This window comes from Vipera berus, assembly GCF_964194415.1.
Source record: "Vipera berus genome assembly, chromosome: 6".
Taxonomy (NCBI): Eukaryota; Metazoa; Chordata; class Lepidosauria; order Squamata; family Viperidae; genus Vipera; species Vipera berus.
Window position 1 is genome coordinate 36299351 of NC_138208.1, and position 27241 is coordinate 36326591.

Sequence of the window (27241 nt, forward strand, 5' to 3'; positions counted from 1 at the left end):
TCTCCTAAGCCAGGGGTGAGGAACAACGGCTCTTTTATGACTTGTGAACTTCAACTCCCAGAATTCCTGTGACTTCAATTCTGGGAGTTGAAGTTCACAAATCATAAAGGGGCCATAGTTTCCCCACCTCTTGTCCTAAGCAGTAAACTGCAGGACAGCACTATCACAGAACACAATTAATCTGTTATCCAGGTGCTTTGTAGTTAGGCTAGGGCCACATTCACTGAATAAATTAACTACATTTTGTAGCTATGCAAATTACTGGCTCAAAGACCTAGCCAAGAAATTTCTAATCTCTCAGTTGTCCATCTACATCAGACATGTCAAACTCATGATGTCACACAACGTATCGGGACAGTTTTGCCATTGCTGCAATGGGGTGGGCATGGCTTCTGGATGACTCATCTGGCCCATGGGCCAGAGTTTGACACACCTGATCTATATGATTGCCTGAAAATATTTGCATACCTATGGATTCCAAGTAGTCTCCTTCATGTGAATGTTTGTAGAGGAAGAAATGGTATCGTGCAGAATACTTAGGAATTCTTCCTGGCAAGTCCTTCAATTCAGTTGGAAGTGTATTGGCCAGGACAATAATTTCGTTCATATCAATTTGCTGTGAATATATGTAATAGTAATGATTATAAAAAAAGTATACAACTTATCAGGTGTTCAGCTTTGGAAATGCTGGTTGGGGAATTCTGGGAGTTGAAGTCTACAAGTTTTAAAGTTGCCAATGTTGGACACCCCTACAATATATTCTTGATTCAAATGAAATATAAAATAATCAAATGTGAAGGGATGGGAATTCAAACTGTCACTCTGCTGTCAAAAGAGAGTTGGATCCAAAGAAAGCTTTAAAGTAGAATGAAGCATGGAAATATTTTTTGTTATTTTTTCCATCTCTACTGTGTTATCTATCATGTTTTGAAGATTCTCGGCCGTCAGAAACAGATTTTGGTGTCAAGGTATGTGGATATTAACTTTTACTAAAAGAAACCCCACTCTGATGAATCAAAGACTCTCTTGGTACTGGATACAATACGTAATTGTAATTATCATTTTAATAACAGAACAACAGAGTTGGAAGGGACCTTAGAGGTCTTCTAATCTAACCCTCTGCTCAAGCAGGAGACCTTTTACCATTCCAGTCAAGTAGCTGTCCAGTCTTTTCTTAAAAGCCTCCAGTGATGGAGTACCCACAACTTCTGAAGGCAAGTCATTCCACTGATTAATTGTTCTCACAGTTAGAAAATTTCTCCTTAGTTCTAAGTTGCTTCTTGCCTTGATAATTCCATCAATTGTTTCTCATCTTGACTTTTGGTGCTTTGGAAAATAGGTTGACTCCCTTTTCTTTGTGGGAGCCCTTAGATATTGGAACACTGCTGTCATGTCCCTATCTTTCTTTTCACTAGACTAGACATATCCAATTCCTACAACCGTTCTTCATATGTTTTAGCCTCCAGCCTCTAATCATCTTTGTTGGTCTTTTATGCACGCCTTCCAGAGCCTCAGCATTTTTAATGACTAATAAAACTTAAATAATAAGATAATAAGACAATGGGAAATTTGTTTTCTTGCATTGGAGTACAATATCTTGGTTCTGTATTGATCTTATAATTCAATATGCAATGATGATAATTGATCTTACCAATTGTACATAGTTAAGCTCTTTGTTTTTCAATTTTTCTAGTGCCTGAAGGGCATCCTGACCTATTGGGAATGCAACTCCTTGCAAAGTCTGATGTTTAGTATCAACACTGACTTCAATTTGTATCTGGAACACAAAATTTAAAACAGGTTCAAAAATGGCAGTTGTGTAATCCTCATAATTAAAAACAAAGAATCCTCATAATTAAAAACAAAACAAACACTAAACTGGATTGCACAAGAAGAGGGGGGGGCTTGCTTCTATTCAAAGAACATTCGTTCAGAAATAAATCTTATTTAATGTATTTACAAGGAAACACAAAGAGTTTAACAGTTAAGAAAAAACATTTCAGGCTTTAGGAAATTTGATATCCAGGCTCTGCTTTAAATCCTCTAACAAAGAGTTTGGCTTCCAAACCAAGATGCAGTACTTCACTAATCTTGATTTGTCGAAGTTCTTCTTCAGCTTTTGTCAGAGGAGCAGGTGAAGACTGAGTAATCAAGTATTTCTGATAACCATTTAATGAAACATCATTCTGAAAAACACAAAATCATCAATCAGTTTTGCATAACTGGTAATTTCAAATTGCAACTTTTTCTTCTGAAGAGCTCAGAATCATACTGCTTTATAGTTAAAGATGCAGTCCTATAGCCCCTAGGGCAGTGTTCCCAGACCAAGTTCTCTCATTTGGATGCTCCAGCCTCAGAGGAACAAGTATCTTAATTTCTCTCTGTCTCAAAATAAATAAAAAAACAGCTTTACCAACATCTGATGTTTAAAAGACAATGTGGCAAGAAAGGAAATAAGGAAAACTCAAATTGCCCTGAGATAAAACAAATCAAGAAACAAACCCAAAAATACTCCCCAAACAAAAATATTTCAACTGTTTTGTTTCCCCATCCCTCCCTGAGACATCAGATTAACTTATGAAATACAACTGATTTCATCTTAAATTATCACTTACAAACAAATGGCTAATGCGGATCTGGCCTGCATTACGGAAACCTGGTTAGGACCTGAGGGTGGTGTCCCTTTGGTAGATCTTTGCCCACCAGGTTTCCGGGTGCTACACAGGCCTCGGGCTCAGGGAAGAGGCGGGGGAGTGGCGGTAGCGGTGAGGGAGAACCTGTATCCGCGAGAGGCCACTGTTGTCCAAATAGCCGGGTGTGAGTCTCTCCTCCTTAGATGTGGCCCTAAGGCTCAGTTGGGCTTGCTGCTAGTGTACCTTTCACCTAGTCGCGTAGCAGCAGCCCTGCCCGAGCTTCTTGTCATCCTCTCGGGACTGGTGGTTGAGTTCCCCAAAATTATGATCTTGGGTGACTTCAACTTACCATCCCTGGGGAGATCATCTGAGTTGGCTCGGGAGTTCATGGCTTCCATGACGGCCATGGACCTGACGCAGATAATCCAGGGCCCAACTCATGTAGGAGGACACATGCTCGATTTGATTTTCCTATCTGGACAGTGGTTAGATGATCTGGGTGGGGGCTCTCCAATTGTTACGCCCCTGTCATGGACAGATCATCATCTCCTGCGGCTGACCTTCCGCTTTGCCACTCCCCGTCGTGGGGTTACTGAACCAATGAAATGGTACCGCCCCAGGCGGCTAATGGACCCTGGGCGGTTCCAAACAGCGCTTGGCCCCCCACCTGCCTCCTTTGCTCATAGCTCGGCCAGTGCCATGGTGGAAGCCTGGGAAAAGGCAGCCACAGAAGCACTCGACCGAGTTGTACCCATGCGGCCCCTGACCCGTTGCAGATCCCAGTGGGCTCCATGGTTTTCTACGGAGCTCCGGGAGATGAAACGTCAGAGACGGGGCCTAGAGAGCTGTTGGAGATCCAGCCGATCCGAATCCGACCGATCGCGACTAAGGTCCTTTACGAGGTCTTATCTCGCGGCGCTAAGGAGGGCAAGGTCTAATTACTTTGCTACCCTTATCGCGTCCGCAGATAATCGCCCGACCGCCCTGTTTAAGGTGACCCGCTCCCTCCTGAATCTAGAGGTGAAGGAGGATCCCTTGCAGGGTCGTGCTGAGGAATTTAGCCAACATCTGCTGGACAAAATCACTCGGATCTGGACCAGTCTGGATTCCAACTGGGCAGAGTCTGACGAGAACTTGGACAGTCTTGTTGATGTTATCTGGGAAGAGTTCGATCCTGTGACTCTGGACGAGGTAGAAAGGATCATGAGGAAACTAAGCTCCACTACATCCTTATTGGACCCGTGCCCCTCCTGGCTGGTTTATGCGGCTCGGGATGGGACACGAGGCTGGATCCATGCAGTGGTAACTGCTTCATTGAAAGAGGTCAGTTTCCCCGCAGCCTTGAAAGAAGCGGTGGTGAGACCCCTCCTCAAAAAGCCTTCCCTGGACCCAGCTGTTTTAAACAACTTTCGCCTGGTCTCCAACCTTCGCTTTCTTGCGAAGGTTGTTGAGAGCGTAGTGGCGCATCAGCTTCCTCTGTTCCTTGAAGATGCTGATTATCTAGACCCGTACCAATCGGGTTTCAGGCCCGGACACAGCACGGAGACGGCATTGGTCGCTCTGATGAATGATCTCTGGCGGGCTCGGGACAGGGGTCATTCCTCTGTCCTGGTCCTATTAGACCTCTCTGCGGCTTTTGATACCATCGACCATGGTATCTTACTGCGGCGTCTCAGGAGATTGGGAGTGGGAGGCACTGTTCTTCAGTGGTTCTCCTCCTACCTTCTGGAACGTTCACAGTGGGTGTTGGCGGGTGGCCAGAGATCGACCCCGAGGCCTCTCATTTATGGAGTTCCTCAGGGGTCGGTCCTCTCACCTCTCCTGTTTAACATCTATATGAAGCCGCTAGGTGAGATCATCCGTGGTTTTGGAGTGGGTTATCATCAGTATGCTGACGACACCCAGCTTTTCATCTCGACCCCAAACCACATCAGTGATGCCCTCGACGTGATGTCCTGTTGCCTGGAAGCGGTCCGGGAATGGATGGGGAGGAACAGGCTTCAACTCAACCCGGACAAGACTGAATGGCTGTACATACCGGCATGTCAGGATATTCAGATTATTCCATCTCTTAATATCGGGGGCAAGTTATTACCCCCCGTAGATAAGGCTCGCAATCTGGGTGTCCTCTTAGATTCACAGCTCTCCTTAGAAGATCATATAGGAGCTGTGACTAGAGGGGCCTTTGCCCAGGTTCGTCTGGTGTGCCAGCTGCGACCCTATCTGGACCTGTCATCACTTGCACCTTGAATTTCACCCGGAAGGCAACTGGAAGCCAGTGCAGCTCACGGAGCAGAGGTGTAATATGGGAGTATCGGGAAACCCCCATGCACTTGTGACCTCTCGTCTTGACTACTGCAACGCTCTTTACATGGGGCTGCCCTTGAGAACCACTCGGAAGCTTCAGCTGGTGCAGAGTGCAGCTGCACGAGTGCTTTTGGGGGTTTCCCGATACTCCCATATTACACCTCTGCTCCGTGAGCTGCACTGGCTTCCAGTTGCCTTCTGGGTGAAATTCAAGGTGCTAGTGATGACATACAAAGCCCTACATGGCGTGGGTCCGGATTACCTACGGAAGCACCTACTGCCAGTGTCAACATCCCTCCGTCCTGTGCGCTCCCACAGAGAGGGCCTCCTCAGGGTGCCACCGGTCAGAGAATGTCGGCTGGTGACCCCCAGGGGGAGAGCATTCTCGGTGGGTGCGCCAATCCTTTGGAACTGCTTACCAGCTGAAATCCGGATGGCCCCCGACCTTCGCTCCTTCCGGCGTGATCTAAAAACTTATCTATTCCAACAAGCCGGCCTGGCCTGATGGATTTGGGGTTTAATAATTTTATTTTTATTGTATTCTTACTTTATTTCTCTGTACACCGCCCTGAGTCCTCCGGGAGAAGGGCGGTATATAAAATAAATAAATAAATAAATAAATAAATAATAAATAAATAAATAAATTAGCTCCTATAGAATACATACCTCGTTTGTTCCAAATACTTCATCTTTAATATGTCCACCTCCAAATTCTTTCTTTAAAGTTGCCCGAGTAGCTGCATATAACATTTTTTGACGAACCTGGTTAGTCATGGGATAAATTTGGATTTTTTAAATTGAATTAAATGAAAATTAAATACTAAACCTACATTTCATATAGATTTACAATGCTTCCATCCTTGTATTGTTATGGAAACATTTAATTTTGAAAATATTTATTTTAATATTTCCTTTTATTATCAGTGGATATATGATAAATGTACAAAATTATTACAAATTATTGTAATAGAACAAAGAGATAATAGTAAAATGTTAAGTTGAACTTAGGTGCAAACATGAAGAATTAAATTACTGATTTCTTTATCAAGTATAATTTATCATTTTCAAAATATTATTGATGTTATCTTACTCCCAACAAAAAGTTTAAAACTTTGGGTGCGATATCCACTACCTCCTAAATACATTATTCATTAAAATAGGCAATCAGGTGCTCCCCATATGGTTCAACATTCTTTAGTTACTGATCTTGCTGGAAATTATAAAGCAAAGTATCTGGAAAACTATCAATCCCAGATAGATTTCATATTTTCATACTTGAAACAAATCAATGTAATTGTATGGGAAAATGGGAGGGAGGGGAGAAATGCTGCCTAGGAAATGGTCAGATAAGAGACAGCATAGCCCACAGCTGTATAATAGGCAAAGAAAGAGGCTCATAAGAGACCCCCTCCCAGTTCTCAGACTGTAAGAGAGACAGCAGGAGATTTATACTTTCAAGCTTGCAAGATTCTGTTAATGTAACTTTACAATAAACTAGAATTAGCTTATCTGTCTGGTCTACCTGGGAGGGCTGAAAATCACTAATAGGTCAGATGGAAGGGCTCCTCATAATGTAAGAATAAGAATCATTGTTCTTCACAAATTGATGAATTATTAGTTACAGAATTCATTGGCACTGGCTATGCTGACAACAGCACTTCAGAATTAAAGTCCAAAACATCTGGAGGCATATCAGAATGCCAGGTCTAGTAAAACAAATATCATTTAAAAAACATGAACAGATGTGTATTTATGGGAATAACCAAATAATAACTTGCAGTAAAAGATATGTTTAAAAGTGTTTAATGTATAGTTTGTTGTCATCAATTTAATTCTGTTACATACAGGAGAATGATCTGGTGACCATGCAATAAAGATCCATTCATATCCTTGGGCATTCTGAGAATCTAATCTGTACAGGAGATAACATGGTTGTCTATCTTCAAGCAGAGGGAGAATAAAGGAATCATAATCTTTTTCCCAGGTTGAACCAGGTTGCTTGGCACATCCCACAACAAGCTGCTCTGTAAAAATACATTAAACATGAACGACAAACTATTAATGACAGCAATGTTTACATTAAATAAACGTATTTATGTTTCCAGAAGACTACTTAAAGATCTACTGTAGTTGGCATCTATCATTCCCAACATATCTGAAAGGCATCAGGCTAGGAAAAATATCCAGGAGTCATGCTGAATTCATTAAAACCAAAATATAGCTATTCAGAATTCCTTACAAAAGGCAATTAAGGCAGATAAGATACTTCAATCTCTAGCCCCTTTTGAAATGTGACAATAAGACAACAGAAAAGATTTAAGAGAATGTACAGTTCAGAATTGTGCCTATATTGGAATGAAACACTATTAACTTAGCCAAGACTTACAATTAGCCTAACTGACTTTACTCAGCCAACTGCACCATGAACTACTTATACACCTTAAACTAAAATATGGTTAGTTAATGTGTCATATGAACAGCTATTTTATTGCCTTGGAACTAAAAATTACAGAAGACACAGGGACTATGCTTTTTATTAATTACTGAATATACAATATAATTAATTGTATTGTTATCCAGCCTTTATTACTTTATTATAAGTAACTCAAGGCAGTGAACATACATAATTCCCCTTCCTCATATTTTCACTACAACAACAGCTCTGTTAAATGGGGTCAACTGAGAGGAAGTGACTGGCCCAAGTCACCTAACTAGCTTTCATGCCTATGGCAAGACTAGAAGTTTTTAGGCTATCACCTTAATCATTACACCAAACTGGCTCTTCTTCTTTTCCTGGTTCTGCCCTCCTTCTATCACTCTCTTTGAAGATAACAATTCACTTAAAATAAGATGCAAGTTTCTAAAACTGTAGTCTAGATTGGGAAGTTAAAAAGTGCAGTGGAAAACCTAAATGCTGTTGCTAAAAAAGCAACATAGATCAGGAATTTTCAAACTAGTTCAAGATATGGAACCTGCTAATTAAAAAAGTAAATCTCAGAACTCTTGATCGAAAGGTAAAGCTCTAGCGACAGAAGATAAGTTCTGTTCAAGACCCTTCCTCCCTTTTTTTGCCCTTAGCCTTTCATAAAATCTCTCAAGTTCTTGTGAAACTTAACATTCTGTAGAACAGGGGTCCCTGACCCCTGGGCCATCAGCTGGAACTAGGCTGTGTAAGCAGAGGATGCTTATGCATGCGTAAGTCCACTTGTGTGTGGACGCTCATGTGTGGGCAGTTCCACATGCGTGAATGGTGGGTGCTCATGCACAAAGCTCCATTTCTACAAGTGGCAAGTGCACGCACTTGTGCAAATGGAACTGCGTGCACTTTCGTACACATCTGCCACTAGCACGGAACTCTCCTGGTCCACCAAGCCAGAAAGAATGGGTACTTCTGCGGTGGAACATAGTTTGAAAAATCCTGATGCAAATATATCACTAGTGATAGAACCATAGGGCATAGTGACATAGGCAATTTCTTTTGACAGGCACTGCCTAGTTCCAAGGGCTCAGAAACAAAACTGATATTCTCTTATTCATCCAGGCAACACCGTGAGAAAGTATCAGAAAGGGAACTGACACGTACCATTTTCAATAACTATTTTTAAAAACCTGTATTGGCCATTCCTAGCTCTGGCAAAGGTTTCTTTGACTTCTTCACTAGCTGAAAGAAAGAAAAAACAAAAAGAACAATGGATTTCAGTCATTCAGTTTGGTTTATACCTAACCATTTACTACATCAATTATGACTGAAATATATTTTCGCATGACCAGTACCATTAGATACTTTTATACTACAATTGAGGTCCTGTTCACCTCATAAATACCAAATAAATAAATTAACATAATCAGATATTTCATTTTATGTTGTATAATTTACCTGTACATGTAATAAATCAAATCCACACAGCATTGTGTGCTGTGCCTTCAGCTGCTGCAATTGATAATAAGTCAACATAGCAAGACAAAAGCACATTTCCCTGCAGAAACTATCATAGAAATAGTCACATGAATGCTACTAAGTTACAATCAGTGCAACCCAATCTGATCTAGTTTCTACAGGCCTGGTGAAAAGCAATAGCAGAAGCAGTTTTAGAAAGCAGCTGGAACCTGAACACAGTCTGGAAGAAATTACCCTTTTCTTCAAGAAAGACCAAAGAGCAGGGGAAATAATTTATTTTTCCAGGGAGCCCATTAAAAGTCGCAAATCCTTATTCAGCTTCCAGAAGATGTCCTTAATTGTAGACAGCAAAGATTGTTAACTTCAGTTGGCAGCTTTGTTTGCTTATCTATTTATCCCTCTGGTATATCATCCCTACTCCTCATAGCTAAAACACATTCTCCAGATGAGAATCACAAAATGCATGTTTAGGACAGGATTGTTTGCCAACCCTCATTTTTCTATTTTGCTTGGAATTTTCCATATATTTTGTTGTTAGCTGCGAAGTCGTGTCCGACCCATTGTGACCCTATGGACTATGTTCCTCCAGGCCTTCCTGTCCTCTACCATCTTCTGGAGTCCATTTAAGCTCACACCTACTACTTCAGTGACTCCATCCAGCTACCTCATTCTCTGTCATCCCCTTCTTCTATTGCCCTCAATCTTTCCCAGCATTAGGCTCTTCTCCAGTGAGTCCTTCCTTCTCATTAGATGGCCAAAGTATTTGAGTTTTAGCTTCAGGATCTGGCCTTCTAAAGAGCAGTCAGGGTTGATCTCCTCTAGGACTGACCGGTTTGATCGCCTTGCAGTCCAAGGGACTCGCAGGAGTCTTCTCAAGCACCACAGTTCAAAGGCCTCAATTCTTTGGCGCTCAGCCTTTTTTATGGTCCAACTTTCACTGCCATACATTACAACTGGGAAGACCATAGCCTTGACTATATGCACTTTTGTTGACAGGGTGATATTTCTCCTTTTTAGTGTGCTGTCTAGATTTGGCATGGCTTTCCTCCCAAGGAGCAATTGTCTTTTAATTTTTTGGCTACAGTCCCCATGTGCAGTGATCTTGGAGCCCAGAAAAATAAAATCTGTCACTACCTCCATTTCTTCTCCATCTATTTGCCAGGAATTGAGACGGCTGGATGCCATGATCTTGGTTTTCTTCTTAATGTTAAGTTTCAACCCAGGTTTTGCACTCTCCTTCACCCGCAACAAGAGGCTCTTTAGTTCTTCTTCACTTTCTGCCATTAGAGTGGTATCATCTGCACATCTTAGGTTGTTGATATTAATTCCAACTTTTCATTCATCTAGCCCTGCCTTTCTCATGATGTGCTCTGCATATAAGTTAAATAGGCAGGGTGACAGTATGCAGCCTTGCCGGACTTTTTCCCCAATTTTGAACAAATCAGTGGTTCCCATGTCCAGTTCTCCCTGTTGCTTCTTGATCCGTATATAGGTTTCTCAAGAGACAAATAAGATGGTCTGGTACTCCCATCTCTTTAAGAACTTGCCACAGTTTGTTTTGATCCACACAATCAAAGGCTTTAGCATAGTCAATGAAGCAGAAGTAGATGTTTTTCTGGAACTCTCCAGCTTTCTCCATGATCCAGCGTATGTTGGCAATTCGATCTCTAGTTCCTCTGCCTCTTCGAAATCCTGCCTGTACTTCTGGTAGTTCTCGATCCACATACTGCTGGAGTCTAGCTTGTAGAATTTTAAGCATAACTTTACTAGCATGAGAAATGAGTGCAATGGTGCAATAGTTTGAACATTCTTTGGCACTGCCTTTCATTGGAATTGGAATGTAAACTGATCTTTTCTAATCCTATGGCCACTGTTGAGTTTTCCAAATTTGCTGGCAAATTGAGTGTAGCACTTTTACAGCATTATGTTTTAAGATTTTGAATAACTCAGCGGAAAGACTGTCACCTCCACTAGCTTTGTTGTTTCTCAGCTTTTCTAAGGCTCACTTCACTTCACATTCTAGGATGTCTGGCTCAAGGTCAGTGACCACCTCATTGTGATTATCAGGGACGTTAAGCTCATTCTTGTATAGTTCTTCTGTGTAATTTTACCACCTCTTCTTAATCTCTTCTGCCTCTGTTAGGTCCCTGCCATTTTGGTCCTTTATCATACCCATTTTTGCATGAAACGTTCCCTTCATGTCTCCAATTTTCTTGAAAAGATCTCTGGTCCTCCCTATTCTATTGTGTTCTTCTATTTCTTTGCACTGTTCATTTAAGAAGGCATTCTTATCTCTTCTAGCTATTCTCTGGAATTCTGCATTCAATTGGGCGTATCTTTCTTTTTCTCCCTTGCCTTTCGCTTCCCTCCTTTCCTCAGCTATTTGCAAAGCTTCCTCAGACAGCCATTTTGCTTTCTTGCATTTCTTTTTCTTTGGGATGGTTTTGGTTACTACCTGTTCTACAATGTTGCGAACCTCTGTCCATAGTTCTTCAGGCACTCTGTCTATCAGATCTAATTCCTTAAATCTATTTGTCACCTCTACTGTATATTCAACAGGGATATGATTTAATTCATACCTGAGTGGCCTAGTGTTTTTCCCTACTTTCTTCAGTTTAAGCCTAAACTTTGCAATGAGAAGCTCATGGTCTGAGCCACAGTCAGCTCCTGGTCTTGTTTTTACTGACTGTATAGAGCTTCTCCACATTTGGCTGCAGAGCATATAGTCAATCTGATTTCTGTGTTGACCGTCTGGTGATGTCCATGTGTAGAGCTGTCTCTTGGGTTGTTGGAAAAGAGTGTTTGCTATGACCATTGTATTCTCTTGACAAAATTCTATCAGCCTGTGCCCTGCTTCATTTTGTACTCCAAGGTCAAACGTGCCTGTTATTCCGGTTATCTTTTGGCTTCCTACTTTAGCATTCCAATCCCCCATGATGATAAGGACATCATTTTTTGGTGTTAGTTCTATAAGGTGCTGTAGGGCTTCATAGAACCAGTCAATTTCATCCTCTTCAGCATTGGTGGTTGGGGCATAGACTTGGACTACTGTGATATTGAATTGTTTGCCTTGGATTCAAACTAAGATCATTCTGTCATTTTGAGGATTGTTTCCCAGTATTGTTTTTCCTATTCTTTTATTGACTATAGGGACGCGGTGGCTCAGTGGGTTAGGACGCTGAGCTTGTTGATCGGAAGGTCGGCAGTTTGGCGGGTCGAATCCCGAGTGCTGCGTAGCAGAGTGAGCGCCTGTTACTCGTCCCAGCTTCTGCCCACCTAGCAGTTCGAAAGCATGTAAAAATGCAAGTAGAAAAATAGGGACCACTACGGTGGGAAGGTAACAGCATTCCGTGCGCCTTTGGCGTCTAGTCATGCCGGCCACATGACCACGGAGATGTCCTCGGACAAGCGCTGGCTCTTCGGCTATGAAACGGAGATGAGCACCGGCCCCTAGAGTCGGAAACGACTAGCACACATGTGCGGGGGAACCTTTACCTTTACCTTTACCTTTATTGACTATGAAGGCTACTCCATTTCCTCTGAGGGATTCTTGCCCGCAGTAGTATACCTGATGGTCATCTGAATTAAATTCACCCATTCCTGTCCATTTTAGTTCGCTGATACCTAAGATGTCAATGTTCAGTCTTGTCATCTCTTGTTTGACCAGGTCCAGCTGGCCTTGATTCATGGATCTTACATTCCAGGTTTCTATGGAGAAAAAATCTTTACAGCATCGGACTTTCCTTTCACCACCAGACACATCCACAGCTGAGCGTCCTTTCGGCTTTGGCCCAGTCGCTTCATTTTTTCTGGCGCTACTAGTACTAGCCCTCTGCTCTTCCCCTGTAGCATATTGGACGCCTTCCGACCTGAGGGGCTAATCTTCCAGCATCATATCGTTTTGCCTTTTGGTACTGTCCATCGGGTTTTCATGGCAAAGATACTGGAGTGGGTTGCCATTTCCTTCTCCAGTGGATCACGTTTTGTCAGAACTCTCTGCTACGACCTGTCCATCTTGGGTGGCCCTGCACAGCATAGCTCATAGCTTCATTGAATTACGCAAGCCCCTTCGCCATGACAAGGCAGTAATCCACGAAGGGGTTTCCATATATACATAATAACAATTCAATAGATTTTTCCATTGTGGCTGATGAGAGACCACCTTCACCCCAATTTAAAAAAAATACAACTTAATCAAACATGCATAGAAAAACCCCAATGCAAAGAAACAGTCTGACTCAATCTAAACAGCCCTAGGCAAACAAACACTTAACATAACAGATACAAAGTAACAATTTAAAACATTTAAGATAAGCTGAAATGCCGGAATGTGAGACTGGCTATCAACAATTGACAGGATTAAGACAGGGACATAATAACAAATAGATAACAAATAGGAACAAATCAGATCCCCTCCTGAGGCAAGGATTAACCTTTACCTGAGCAATATCTGATAATTAACCCATCAATAGACACTGCTCTATGAATCAGGAATGACAATTTTAAAGCCACAAATCAGAAATGACAGTTTTGAAAACCAAGAAAAGGTATAAAAAGTCACGCTTTCTAGCTAGCCGAGGATTCATGCTGAATTGTCACTCAACTTTAATCTCTGTGATTAAACTTCTCTTTCCGGTAGCTGGCTTCATGTTCTAGTTATTATTCTAGTGCCATTTGCAAAAAAATCCTAGCTGGAAGAACCTAAATGAGGGAATTCCTCCCAACAATTTCCTGGTGACCACAAAGGGACTTCCAGCTCACCCAGCCACCGGACCGGGCCCGGAAGAGCCATCACCCAGCCGGCAGCAGACACCTTGTTTTGCAGGGAAGCTTCCATGGACCTTGCCTGATTGGCAAGGGGTATTAATAATAATAATAAAGTTGGAAGGGACCTTGCAGGTCATCTAGTCCAACCCCCTGCTCAGGCAGGAAACCCTATACCATTTCAGACAAATGGCTGTCCAGTCTCTTCTTAAAAACCTCCAGCATTCACCACTTCTGGAGGCAGGTTGTTCCATTGTTTAATTGTTCTGTCAGGAAGTTTCTCCTTAGTTCTAGGTTGCTTCTCTCCTTGACTAGTTTCCATCCATTGCTTCTTGTCCTGCCTTCAGGCGCTTTGGAGAATAGCTTGACTCCCTCTTCTTTGTGGCAGCCCGTGAGATATTGGAACACAGCTATCATTTCCCCCCTCGTCCTTCTCTTTATTAAACTAGACATAACCAATTCCAGCAATTGTTCCTTATATGTTTTAGCCTCCAGACCTCTAATTATCTTTGTTGCTCTTCTCTGTACTCTTTCTAGAGTCTCAACATCGTTTTTACATCGTGGTGACCAAAACTGGATGCAGTATTCCAAGTGTGGCCTTATCAAGGCATTGTAAAGTGGTATTAATACTTCACGTAATCTTGATTCTATCCCTTTGTTAATACAACCTAACACTGTGTTGGCTTTTTTGGCAGCTGCAGCACACTGCTGGCTCATATCTAAGTGATTTGTCCACTAGGACTCCGAATCCCTCTCAAAGTTGCTACTATTGAGCAAGGTACCACCTATACCACACCTGTACATTTGGGGTTTTTTGCCTAAATGTAGAACTTTACTTTTTTCACCATTGAATTTCATTTTGTTAAATAGCGCCCAGTGTTCCAGTTTGTTCAGATCCTCCTGTATCTTAAGCCTATCTTCTGGAGTGTTGGCTATTCCTGCCAGCTTGGTGTCATCTGCAAATTCGATGAATTCCCCATCTATCCCCTCGTCCAAATCATTGATGAAGATGTTGAAGAGCACTGGGCCTAGAACATAGCCCTGGGGCACACCACTACACACTTCCCTCCATGTAGATGCAGTTCCATTGAGGACCACATGCTGAGTACGGCCAGTCATCCAGCTACGAATCCATCTGGTGGTGTGCTGTCTAACCCACATTTTTCTCTTATCAAGCAGTAGGTTGTGATCTACTTTATCAAATGCCTTACTGAAGTCCAAGTAAATTATCCACAGCATTCCTCTTGGATTTTGTCACTTGGTCAAAGAATGCAATAAGATTTGTCTGGCATGATCTGTTTTTGACAAACCCATGTTGGCTTTTAGTAATGACTCTCATTTGCCTCTGATTCATTTTTTGATTATCTTTTCCAGAATATTCCCAGGTATTGAGGTCAGGCTGATAGGTCTGTAGTTTCCTGGATCTATTTTTTTCCCCTTTTTTGAAGATGGGAACTACATCAGCTCTTTTCCGGTCCTCTTGTAGTTCCTCAGTGCTCCAGGATCTTTGAAAAATATAGTTCAGTGGTTCTGAGATCATGTCTGCCAGTTCCTTGAGAACCCTGGGGTGTAATCCATCTGGTCCTGGTGATTTGAACTTGTCTAGGCTGGATAGGTGGTCACTTACCATTTTCTTGCCTATCTTAACTTGTGTTTCTAATCTATTTTTTATGATGCTGTTTTTGATAGGTTGGATTGGTTTTTTCCCTTTGTGTAAAGACAGATGCAAAAAATGAGTTAAATAGTTCTGCTTTCTCCCTGTGGCTTGTCACCTTCTTGCCACTTTCACCCACTAATGGACCAATCATTTCCTTAACTTTTTTCTTGTTTTTTACATGTTGAAAGAAGCTTTTTTTCTTATTTTTGACTTTGGTCATAGGCCTTAGTTCATTTTGAGTCTTAGCTTTTCTCACTTCATCTTTGCAGGCTTGGATTATTTGCTGATATTCTGCTTTAGTTATGTGCCCCTCTTTCCACTTTTTATACTTGTCCATTTTATCTTTCAATTGATCAGCGAGTTCTTTATGTAGCCATGCTGGTTTCTTTTGAGACCTGTTATTTTTCTTCTTTGTTGGCATTGTGCTAGACTGGGCCTTTATTATCTCACTTTTCAAAATTTCCCAAGCTTCTTGATTTGTTTTCCCCTTGAGGATTCTCATCCATGGAATCCTTCCCAAGCTCTCTATAAGTTTATTGAAATTAGCTCTTAAGGTCCAAGACTCTAGTTTGACTGTGTTCTATTGCTTGTACTTCCATAATGTTGAATTCCAATATTGCATGATCACTTCCCCCCAAGGTTCCTGTGGCTTCAACACCTTCTATCATTTCATCTCTGTTAGTGAGAATTAGATCCAAAATGGCTAATCCCCTAGTTCCCTTCTCTACTTTTGGGGAGACAAAGTTGTCTGCTAGGTTTGTCAGGAATCTGTTTGATATTCCACTTGGTGCAGTTTGTCTCCCAGTTGATGTCAGGGTAATTAAAGTCCCTCATTACTATTGTGATGTGTTTCCTAGATATCTTAGTTAGCTGACTAGCAAAATGTTCATCTATTTCCTCTGGTTGGTTGGGTGGCCTATAGTATACACCTATGGTAATGTCATTTCGTCTCAATCCCGCCAAGACTGAGTGGCTGTGCATACCGGCATCTCGGACTAACCAGTTCATTCCACCTTTAATGATGGGGGGTGAGGTGTTACCCCCCATCGATAGGGCTCGCAACTTGGGCGTCCTCCTGGATTCGCAGCTCAGTTTTGAAGACCATATAGGAGCTGTGACCAGGGGGGCCTTTGCCCAGGTTCGCCTGGTGCGCCAGTTGCGGCCCTACCTGGACCGAGATGCCATGCGCACAGTCACTCATGTGCTCGTGACCTCCCGATTGGACTACTGCAATGCTCTCTACATGGGGCTGCCCTTGAGGACCACCCGGAGGCTTCAGCTGGTGCAGAATGCAGCTGCGCGGGTTGTGATGGGGGTTTCCCGATACTCCCACATAACACCTCTTCTCCGTGAGCTGCATTGGCTTCCGGTTGCCCTCCAGGTGAGATTCAAGGTGCTGGTGATGACCTATAAAGCCCTAAATGGCTTGGGCCCGGGATATCTGAGGGAACACCTGCTGCCGGCATCAAGCTCCCTTCGTCCTGTGCGCTCCCACAGGGAGGGTCTTCTCAGGGTACCGCCGGTAAAAGATTGCCAGCGGATAACACCCAGGGGGAGGGCCTTCTCTGTGGGTGCGCCTGCCCTTTGGAACCAGCTGCCTGTAGAGCTTAGGACTGCCCCTGACCTTCACTCATTCTGCCGGGACCTGAAGACTTGGCTCTTTGAGCTTTCTGGCCTGGACTGAGAGTATTAATTGGGGTTTTAATTGGATTTTAATTGAGGTTTTATATTTATTTATTTTTTTTTTTATTGAAAAGTTTTAAAATACAATTTTCCCTTGAAAAACCCCCCTTCCCCCTCCCTCCTCCCCCCCTACCTCCCCTCCTCCCCCCTCCCTCCTCCCCCCCCTACCTCCCCCCCTCCCCCCCTACTTCCCAGAGCTGAATACAAGGTATATATATATAAAAAAAAGCAAACCTAAGCAACCATATACTAACAACTATAAATTCTAAAATCCATCACTCTCTAGCTTATATAGGATAAAACAAACCTTAACAATATTAAATATATATATAAAAAAAAACTAGAATAAGAAAAGGACACTCTCTAGCTTATATAGAATGGAACAAACCTTAATAGTATTAAACATATATTAAAAACAAAAAAAAAGGAAAAAGAAAAAAAAAAAAAAACCCTTCTCAACCCTATACTTATCCTAAATAAACTCCATCCATTTTATCCATTCCATGATATAACATTCTTACAAATAATTTTCCAAATTAACCAAGGATCCCAAATCAAAAAACTTTAAAGTCAACTCTTCTGTAATCGACCGTTCCTCTTCCCGTACCACATCTATAATTATTCCAAACACAACAAAAAAGGAAAAAAAAAAAATTGCAAACAAAACTTGAACTTTAATCCAAAAAAGCTCACCCTTTCCACAAAACCACCAAATATAGAAATATATTGCGTCTACACCCAAATCTTTTCCCCCCTCCCCTACTTGACTACTTGACTATATCGTAAAAGTTCCAAAGACTTCTGCGATTCCTGCTACTTTCTCTTCTTAGATCGTTTTGCAGCAGCACGCGTCACCCTCTGTTTTATAGATTCATCCAACGAGGTTGTATCTTGATCTCCTCCAACACCGTTGTCTTCTATCTGACCATCTTCGGCCTCTTGATGCACTCCTTCTCCAGATCCCTTTCCAGCTTCCAAAAGTGTTAATGGCGTTGCATTTAAAACATTATTGTAGAAATCACGCGCTTGCATCACAGTAACCAAACGGTACTTTTTACCTTCGTGCGTCACCATCAACCCCACTGGGATCTCCCATCTGAACCTTATATCTCGTTGCTTGAGCTCTTGCACAAGAAATGTAAAATCCTTCCTTCTCCTTAGAATCTTTGGAGGAATTTCTTTTAAGACCAAAACTTCTTGATTAGCAATCATAACTTTAGTATCATAAGCAGCTTGTATAACTTCATCTCTAGTTTCCCTTTTTGCAAAATATACCACCACATCTCTAGGCAACTTCCTCTGTCTGGCAATCCATGAATTCACACGAAACACTTTGTCCATGCCTCCTTTTATTTCAGATGCTGGCTGTTTCAACACTATTTCAAAAGCCTCAGAAACCAGCTGCTTTAGATCTTCCTTAGTATTCTCCTTTAAGCCTCTAATTCTAATGGCAAACTGCATCTGGAAATATTCAGCAAGACACAGTTCCTTTTCCATTTTATTTTCATTCTCCAATACTTTTGCTTCTAATATAGCATTCTTTTGAGTCAAGTCTTCTAGCTTTTCCTCCAATTCTTCCACACACCGAGCCACTTTACACACTGAAGTCAAGATGTCTACCCTCATCGCTTTGAGCTTCTGTTCCATCCTCTCCTCCATTCTCTCCTCCAATTTCTCCAATTTCTCCTCCATCTGTGCAAATCTAATATTAATTGATTCCAAAATTACCTGGGTATGTTTTTCAAGAGCATCTTGTAAGTCCTTTGATGTCAATACATCAGGAGGATGCAGCGCCTGCAATAATGATTGTTGCATGGGAGAAGTTCCAGCACTCCGAAGAGTTTTAGGGGGTGGTTTAGCCGCCATCTTTTACCAAATATGACGCACTTTCACTTCAGATTTGTAATCCAAAAAAGTCCATCAAGCTGGAGAGTAAAACATAGTAATCCTCTTTACCATTTCCTCTTGTATCGCTCTGCCTGCTCCTTTAAATCATAGTCATTCCTTCAGGCAGGGGTGGTCGCAGACGGCTGGCTCTGCTCCAAAAATCAGGAGCAGAGGCGACGGCCAGCTGGGAGCAGCCCAGGCTACGGGGGAGTTCAATCCTTCAGCCGCCCAAGCCATAAGCTCAGGCGGCCCTGGAGAACTCTACCCCTACCTGGGAGCTCGCCCCCTCCTCTTCTCCCGAGGAGGGGGCTTCGGATTCGCCCGAACAGCTGATCGGCGCTGTTTCGGGCGAAAAAAACAACAGCTGAGCCGCGGGCAGCCCGGGAAGGCTCCCTCCGTCGCCGCGGAGCCACCGGAAGTCGAGGTTTTATATTTATTCAAGGTCTAAATGTAATTATTTTAACTGTTCTTAATTTTTGTAATTGTTGTATTGTTCTTTTAAAAACCTTGTGAACCGCCCTGAGTTCTACGGGAGAAGAGCGGTAAAGGTAAAGGTAAAGGTTCCCCCGCACATGCGTGCTAGTCGTTTCCGACTCTAGGGGCCGGTGCTCATCTCCGTTTCAAAGCCGAAGAGCCAGCGCTTGTCCGAGGACATCTCCGTGGTCATGTGGCCGGCATGACTAGACACCAAAGGCGCACGGAACGCTGTTACCTTCCCACCGGAGCGGTCCCTATTTTTCTACTTGCATTTTTACGTGCTTTCGAACTGCTAGGTTGGCAGAAGCTGGGACGAGTAACAGGTGCTCACTCTGTTACGCGGCACTCGGGATTCGACCCGCCAAACTGCCGACCTTCTGATCGACAAGCTCAGCGTCCTAACCCACTGAGCCACCGCGTCCCTTCAGAAGAGCGATATATAAGTCTAATAAAGATAAAGATAAAGATTCCCCCCCTTTTTATATTGACCCAAATGCATTCAAGACAGTTTTCATCATTGTTGTGCTCTATTTCTGTAGAGATGTAGTTATTTCTTATATAGAGAGCAACTCCACCTCCTCTTTTATTTGGTCTGTTTCTTTTAAATAATTTAAATCCCTCTAGCTGTGTGTTCCATTTGTGGGTTTCATCCCACCATGTTTCCGTAATGGCAACAATATCATATCTGCCCTCATTAACCTGAATTTCTATTTCACCCTATTTACTGTTCATACTCTGTGCATTGATGTATAGACATTTGAGTCCTTTATGACTGACCCTGTGTTTACTTTCTACATAACCTGTGTGTTGCCTGAGTTCCCCTATTTTCTTACCACCTGTTTGGTTAGTGCACTTTGTGTGACACTCACTATTAGAAACTTGATTTTGCTTGACAACAAGGTTGATATTCTTGTCCGCACACACATCTATGTTAACTCTGTAATTTTTTGATTGCTGGGGACAGGGATGTTCTTTATCAATTAACTCAGTGTCCCCGTTGTTTAGTTTAAATATCCCTCCAGAAAATCTGTGAGTTTATTGCCGAGCAACTCAGTCCCTTTCTTTGATGGATGCAAACCATCTCTTTTGTACATTATTTCATTGGACCAGCTACAGACATCGTGACTAATATAACCAAAGCCTTCCCTTTACACCACTCCTTTAGCCACATATTGAATTCTGCTATACGCTGGCCTTTTCCATTTTGCTCCTTATACAGTGGTAAAACCTCTGAAAAAGTAAGCCTACAGCCTATTCTGCTAGGTTCCTGCCCCAAGCTCTGGAAATCATTCTGCAGAGAGAGTACATCTTTTTGGGAAAGATCATTAGTGCCAAGATGTACAATAGCCTCCACATCACAGTCCTTGCTGGCATTCTTGATTATTTTAGAAATATGCTTCTTGTCCCTACTGCCTGTTGAAAACAAATTGTTCATCTCGGACCACGATCACCTGCTTATTTGAGTTATCATCACAAATACCTTGACCTGTCTCCTTAATGTCCCTATTAAGGCCAGCAAGGGCACTGTATCTATTGTGCAGGGACACAGCGAAAGCTTTGTGTTTATGGTTCACAGCTCTCACCCTGCCAGATCCCACAGTTGTCCACACTGCCCTTCTCTTGCAGGATCTTTGTGGTAGAGGGGGCTGATAGCATGGAGGATCAGTAGAGTAGAAGGGCTGAACTGGACACCTAACGTCTGCCTGAAGAGCACAGATTACAGACCCTAGATAAATAATCTGTCCTTGTAGACTAGTGATTTGTTTACAGATAGGACAGTTTCCAAGAGAGCTGCAAAACAAGTGTTGCACTGAACTAAGCCAGACATTCTGAGATCCAAGGAATCTCAGACACACTTGCCCTGAATGTACTACCACTGCTGGTTTTTATTTTTAAGTTATATGATTTGTGCGCCATTAGGTGCGCGGGCCGCTACTTTCTTCCTCCCACCTCCTCAAAGAGTGTCTTTGAGGCTTGTGTTCAAGTAGCTACCTGGAAGGAAGATGAGTACCACCAAATTCAAACTTCTAGATTTAAAGGGACTTAGAGAACGAAAGGAAAGGTATGAATGTATGTGTGGGGCACCCTCGTCTGACAACAGCTGGATCTCACTCCCTCTGTGTGTTCTCTAGCCACCCCCTGGTCTGCTGCTAGCTCTTTTGGAGTCATGACCGGCAAGGGGTGGGCACTGAAGTGTGCGATATTCTGAGAAAGAGAGAGGAGCTAAGCGGGCAATGAAAGTAATACTTCAGTAAAACTTCAGTATTGGTAGACCGGGTCCACCTGCCAGTAATTCATAAGCAAAGCCCCAAGTTAGGAAAATTAACCCCCAGGTTAGGAGCGACTCATACCTCTGAAAGCAAGCAGAGGTCCTCCCAGACATTTGAGGTCCACAAACTGTGGTTGTGAAGGAAAAGTTGGTACAGGAGAGACCCATACTCTCCGGGGGAGCAGAAGAGTCCTCACAGGCCTCTTTTTGGTCTGAAACTGTGGTAGAGAATCCTTGAAGGAGCGACCCATACTCTGTTAGGGATACCAGAGTCCTCTGTGGGTCCCTTTTTGACCCCAAAAGTGAGGTGGTAGGCGGAAGGCTTACAAGAAGGCTTCAAGTGCACCAGACCTGACTAAGCCAAAGTGAACCCCTACATTGGAAATAGGGGGATCATGGGATGTTCTAGTTCAAGGGTTGAGATAAGGACTTGCTTGAAGCCTGGGACAGGAATTGGCTACCCATTCAGGCAGGCATGAAAAAGAGACAGATAAATTATGCAAAAAATGGGCTTTGCTTAGAGATGAGTGAGGAAAACAGATTGGGCCAGAAAGCGGTACATTTGAATTTAAAACGCTGAAAGCATTTAGGTCTAGAATTGAACCGACTCAGCTATCTTACTGGTATTGCTGGGCTGAACTTTCCAAGTCAAAAAACCTAACCAGACACAAGTTGAACTTAAACCTCAGATACCCCTGGACAACCCCGAACTAAAAATCATGACCCCTCTGCTGAGCAGGCCTGTACCCAGGTGTCTGAGGGGCCAAGCTGAATATGTCCTAACTCATACCCCCTTCTCCTCGGCTGACTTAGTCATGTGGAAGAGGGATACCCCCTCCTTCTGAGCAGACCCACAAGTGGTTATAATGGGTCGGCAACCTTAAACACTCAAAGAGCCAAAGGTAACCAATTCGCCAATGCCAGAGCTAAATGGGCTGCTACCCAACCCGTGCCAGTATCCACCACTTTCCTAGCAACACACTTAGAAAACAAAATACAATACCTAGACTTGTTAGAGCCAGAGGAAATCAAAATATGGGGGGGCGGAATGCGAAGCAACCTATCATGATGGTTTCTGGTGGGTCCCTTATGGTAGACCCACAGCCCCTAGGCATCTACTATGCCTAATATGCCAACAGTTACACTCGAAAGGGCACTGAAGGACACAGGCTATGGTGGGTACGGTATGCTCCAGGAGTGTACAGTGTGGCTACCCGCATAGCCAGAGGATGTCAAACATGCCAAGCAAACAATTCATCCTCCAAAAAGGCAATCTACCAAGGGGGAAGAACATGAGCTCAACACCCCTTTGAAAAACTTCAGCTGGACTACATACAGCTCCCAAAGGCTAGCAACTAATATATATTAGTGTGCAGGGACCAATTAACCCACTGGGTAGAAGCATAGCCATGCCACCATGCTACAGCCCTGGAGACAGCCAGACACCTTGTAAAAGAGTGCCCAGGTTTGGGGTCCAAACTGTCTTAGATATGGATATAGGGACACACTTTGTGTCACAAGTTGTTACATATGTCATCCAGGCACTCAGAATCAGACAGGAACTACACACATTGGCACACGCTCACTCATCAGGGGGTCTAGAACACCAGAATAGAGAGTTAAAGACCCTCCTGGGTAAATTGTGCCAGGAGACACACCCACCCTGGCCCCAAGTATTATCTATAGCCTTTTTCCACCTTAGAACCTGGCCAAGATGGGATTTGGGCATCTCCCCCTTTGAACTACTGTTCGGCCACCCACCTGACACACTAAAAGGTCTGGACCCACACTCCCTCTGCCTAGAGAGAGGGGAGGTGGTTGTATCATCTTATCTTATAGCCCTACAGCAAAAGCTCTGGGAGTTGGGGAAACAGAGCGCCTTAAAGCAGACCCTGCCATTGGAAGAAAATCTGCATCCCTTCGAGCCAGGAGACTGAATTTGGATAAAGGCCTATATCAGAAAATCACCATTGCAACCTAAGTGGACCAGTCCTTACCAAGTCCTGCTGATAACTCACACAGCAGTAAAGTTGCAGAAAGAAACACTGTCATACACTCAGCAACATGTTTTACACTAATAGGGCACTACATATCCAGATTTACAGAAATCCATAACCTCAACAACACAGAGTTAATTTGCAACCATACTGAAGATATCACCTTCTCGTACAACCACATGAAACTTCCACCAGGATGGTTCTTACTCTGTGGGAAAATGGCTTACTCTTACTTACCAGCTAACTCTACATGAGGACTCTGCACACTTGGGCAATTAACTATGTTGATGCCCTCTCTGTGTAGGCGACAAAAGAGAAGTTTCCACACTTTAGAACCCGACTGTGATTCAAAAGTCTCCCTTCTCACCACAGCAGAATATGTTGCATTGGCTATCTAGCTAGTTGGAGTGCCAGGACTGGCAGTACATAACTCCAGAAACCTCAACAGCTTGGCATGCACCCTAGCAAAAAGTTTAAACACTACCTCCCATGCCCTTGATGCTCTAAACAAAGAGTTAAGGCAAGTTAGACAAGCAAACATCAAGAATTGAGCAGCTATTGATTACTTATTATTAAGGCATAATCATGGCTGTGAAGAATTCCAGGGACTTTGCTGTTTTAATCTATCCGACCAATCTGGACTAATTGAACAAGACATTAAACATCTAAAAGAATTGGCACAGAATATTGGGCACAACCAATCATCCTGGGACCTCTCCTGGCTCTTTTCGTGGTTACCAGACTTTCATTGTTAAAAATTCTCATTGCAACCATAATCATAGTCATAGTAGGTGGAGTCATCCTTTGCTGCCTATGCTAATTAATCCCTTTAGGGTTAAGATGTCTAAAAGATCTGCATGGTCCCTACCAGAACTGACAAGCAAGATAAAAAGACCTCTTTCATGATGTGCCAGATTGATCATCACTATCAGGTATATGCAGAACCAGTTGGGCTAATCATTAGAACACCAGTGATAGCCCAAAATGGGGGAATTGATGAGACACCCCCTTTACCCCAATAAAAAATATGATTTAATCAAACATGCATTAACCAATATAGGAAAAACCCTAAACAGCCCCAGGCAAACAAATACTTAACAATCCCAGCTGGAAGAGCCTAAATGGGGGAATTCCTCCCAACATGGCCTTTCTATCCCTTTTTCATAATAGTAAGAAACTTTACAAAATTCCTGCAATTCGCCTTGTCAATCTGACTGTCTTACCAGCTGTTAACTATGGTTATTGGAATTAACCCATTTTCTAATGTTTGCTCACATCTTGGTTATAAACCAGGGCTCCCCAAAGTGGTCCATTTGGGTGGATGGGACTATCCAGGGGGTAAATATTTGTAAGAGTACTATTAAAGTAGTATTTATTACATTATTTTCATAATGTAATAAATGTTTGGAGACAATGAATAATCAAAAACTGCATGAAGAGTTTGGAGACCTTGGCCATCACTTGACCACACAAACTTGATTCATAAGATCCTGTATGCTAAATTATGACTGGCTAGCTCAGGGGTCTTCAAACTTGGTCCTTTTATGACTTATGGACTTCAACTCCCAGAATTCCTCAGTCAGCGTGCCTGGCTGAGGAATTCTGAGAGTTGAAGTCCACAAGACATAAAAGGGCCAAGTTTGAAGACCCCTGGGCTAGCTGATGTTTCAGCCTCTAGCCAGCTATCTGCAATTAAGATTTCAACAAGGTTTCTTTCCCGTGCAGGGCAATAGGACGATAAATCCCGGAGCTGAGTATGTTTCGAATTCGTTCACACAGAGAAAAAATGAGGATAAGGTTAGCATTTGTCATATAAGGCGCTGTAGTCAAATGCGAGCCTGCGAAAGTTGAACCTTAACCAAGCGTCGTCCAAAACAATCCCCAGTATATTTGTTTCCAGCGCTAATCGTTTAGCTCGGAAACCTCGGTTCGTCTGCAAGCAGGCGCGACTCCCAAGAGGCTAGCGCAAGCCGCCGCCGCCGCCTCTAATCTTCTCTCCTCCTCTCAACCTACTTCACAATGTCACCCTGGTGGCAATTAAGAGCCGAGCCTCTCCGCAAGCCCATTGCTACACTGTTTTGTGTGTTTGCTACCTACAATAACAATACCCTTTTTGGACGGACTTTGCAACGACTCGATCACTTTATGGCTTCAAATAAGAAGTGAGAAAAGAGAGGGCATTGAAAGCCTATCATCCCGGTCTCCGCTTCCTTTGTCCGGAATTAAGTTTCTGACCTAGACTTCCCTCAATCAACAAAACAAAGCAGAAAAGCAAAGCACTCCTCATATATTCAGAGGCATCCCTCGCTTTCTTCTAAAAATAAAGGCGTAAATTCCACAGGCGGAAACCGTAAGTCTGCATATTGGACGAATGGATTAAATCTAATCGCCAGAAGTCCCCCCCCGTGGCCTCTAGCAGAGCCAATCGGGTGCACGGGGGGAGGGTTAGTGCTCTTTCTCAACGCCCCAGTGGGAAATCCAAAAACAAATAAAAGGAGAAAGGAGGAAACCCAAAACCACAGATTGCCCCGAAAGATACTGTACCTTACCTTGGATGCCGGTCTGGTGGGACATGACTTCAGCAATAGCAGCTATTCGCACTTACAACTGTGGCAGCAGGCAAAGGTAGGAGTCACCACCAAGAGTCCAGACTGGCGCGGGACACTGACGTGACGCTTTGCCACCACTCAGCCGCTCGCCCGCCTTTGCCCAGCCAGTAGCTCCTTCCGGCTGGAATTTCGCCGGGAGCCACGGAGAGCGCCGCCCGCCGCTGCCACTAGACTACATCCCACCGCTGCTCGCTGGGAAAAAGGGGAGGTCCGAAACTCGTCTTGCAACATTTCTTACAAGATATTAGGCGATCCCGGACGTGCAGAGGTCCAAGTCAACCCTACTAGCTTTGATTCATTTCATTCCCAATACCTCTTCGTAGAATTCCACCAGAGGCTGGTTTTCGACGTAATCCTAGTCTAGAACAATTTACTCTTTATTAGAACTGTATGTCAACTGCAAAGAAAAAACATCTATAGAGATCCAAGAATGAGAAACTTAATTTATGGTCTTGTCCTTCTATATGACTTGTCCATATTAAACATTTCGTCTAAAAACTTAACAAAAAATAAACCCTATGAACACTTTGCTTTAAAGCAAAAATTCACACTCCCATTGCCCAGATTTGGCACCGAGTGACTACTACAAAGGAATTTCAAACCTTGTAAGATGTTATGACAGGTGCCTCAATTTGAATGGCGATTATGTTGAAAAGTAATGTAATGTAGTTTTCTAATGTGTATAATAAAAGAGCCTTGGTGGAGCAGTGGGCTAATGCCTCCTTAAATAACACCAGCTGCCTGCAATTAGTGCAGGTTTGAGTCCCACCAGGCTCAAGGTTGACTCAGCCTTCCATCCTTCCGAGGTAGGTAAAATGAGGAACCAGATTGTTGGGGGCAATAAGCTGACTTTGTAAAAATGCCACTGGGGGGGGGGTTGAAAGCCCTAATAAGCAGGCATATAGAAAGAATGAAGGCTATTGCTAAGCACATTGATTTGTGCTTCTTAGATTGTAAGCCGCCCTGAGTCTTCGGAGAAGGGTGGGATATAAATGGGATTTTTTTAAAAAAGCACCCCAGACTGCAGCCCTCCCTCAAAGGAAGGTGAGTGTTGGTAATA

At 43.1% G+C, this 27241-nt stretch overlaps 1 protein-coding gene across 1 annotated transcript in view; it reads right to left on the bottom strand.

Moving 5' to 3' along the window:
• TWF1 (twinfilin actin binding protein 1) overlaps positions 1 to 26487 on the bottom strand; it is a 39211-nt gene extending 12724 nt beyond the window's left edge. Inside the window, exons 1-7 of the mRNA XM_081330384.1 lie at positions 26122 to 26487; positions 8524 to 8601; positions 6786 to 6964; positions 5607 to 5702; positions 2082 to 2186; positions 1652 to 1777; positions 469 to 616 (exon numbers count right to left, since the gene is read on the bottom strand). Coding sequence (XP_081186510.1) covers positions 469 to 616; positions 1652 to 1777; positions 2082 to 2186; positions 5607 to 5702; positions 6786 to 6964; positions 8524 to 8601; positions 26122 to 26146 — 757 coding nt within the window. The 5' untranslated portion in view covers positions 26147 to 26487. The remainder of the gene's footprint in view (positions 1 to 468; positions 617 to 1651; positions 1778 to 2081; positions 2187 to 5606; positions 5703 to 6785; positions 6965 to 8523; positions 8602 to 26121) is intronic.
• Positions 26488 to 27241: the final 754 nt, after the last annotated feature.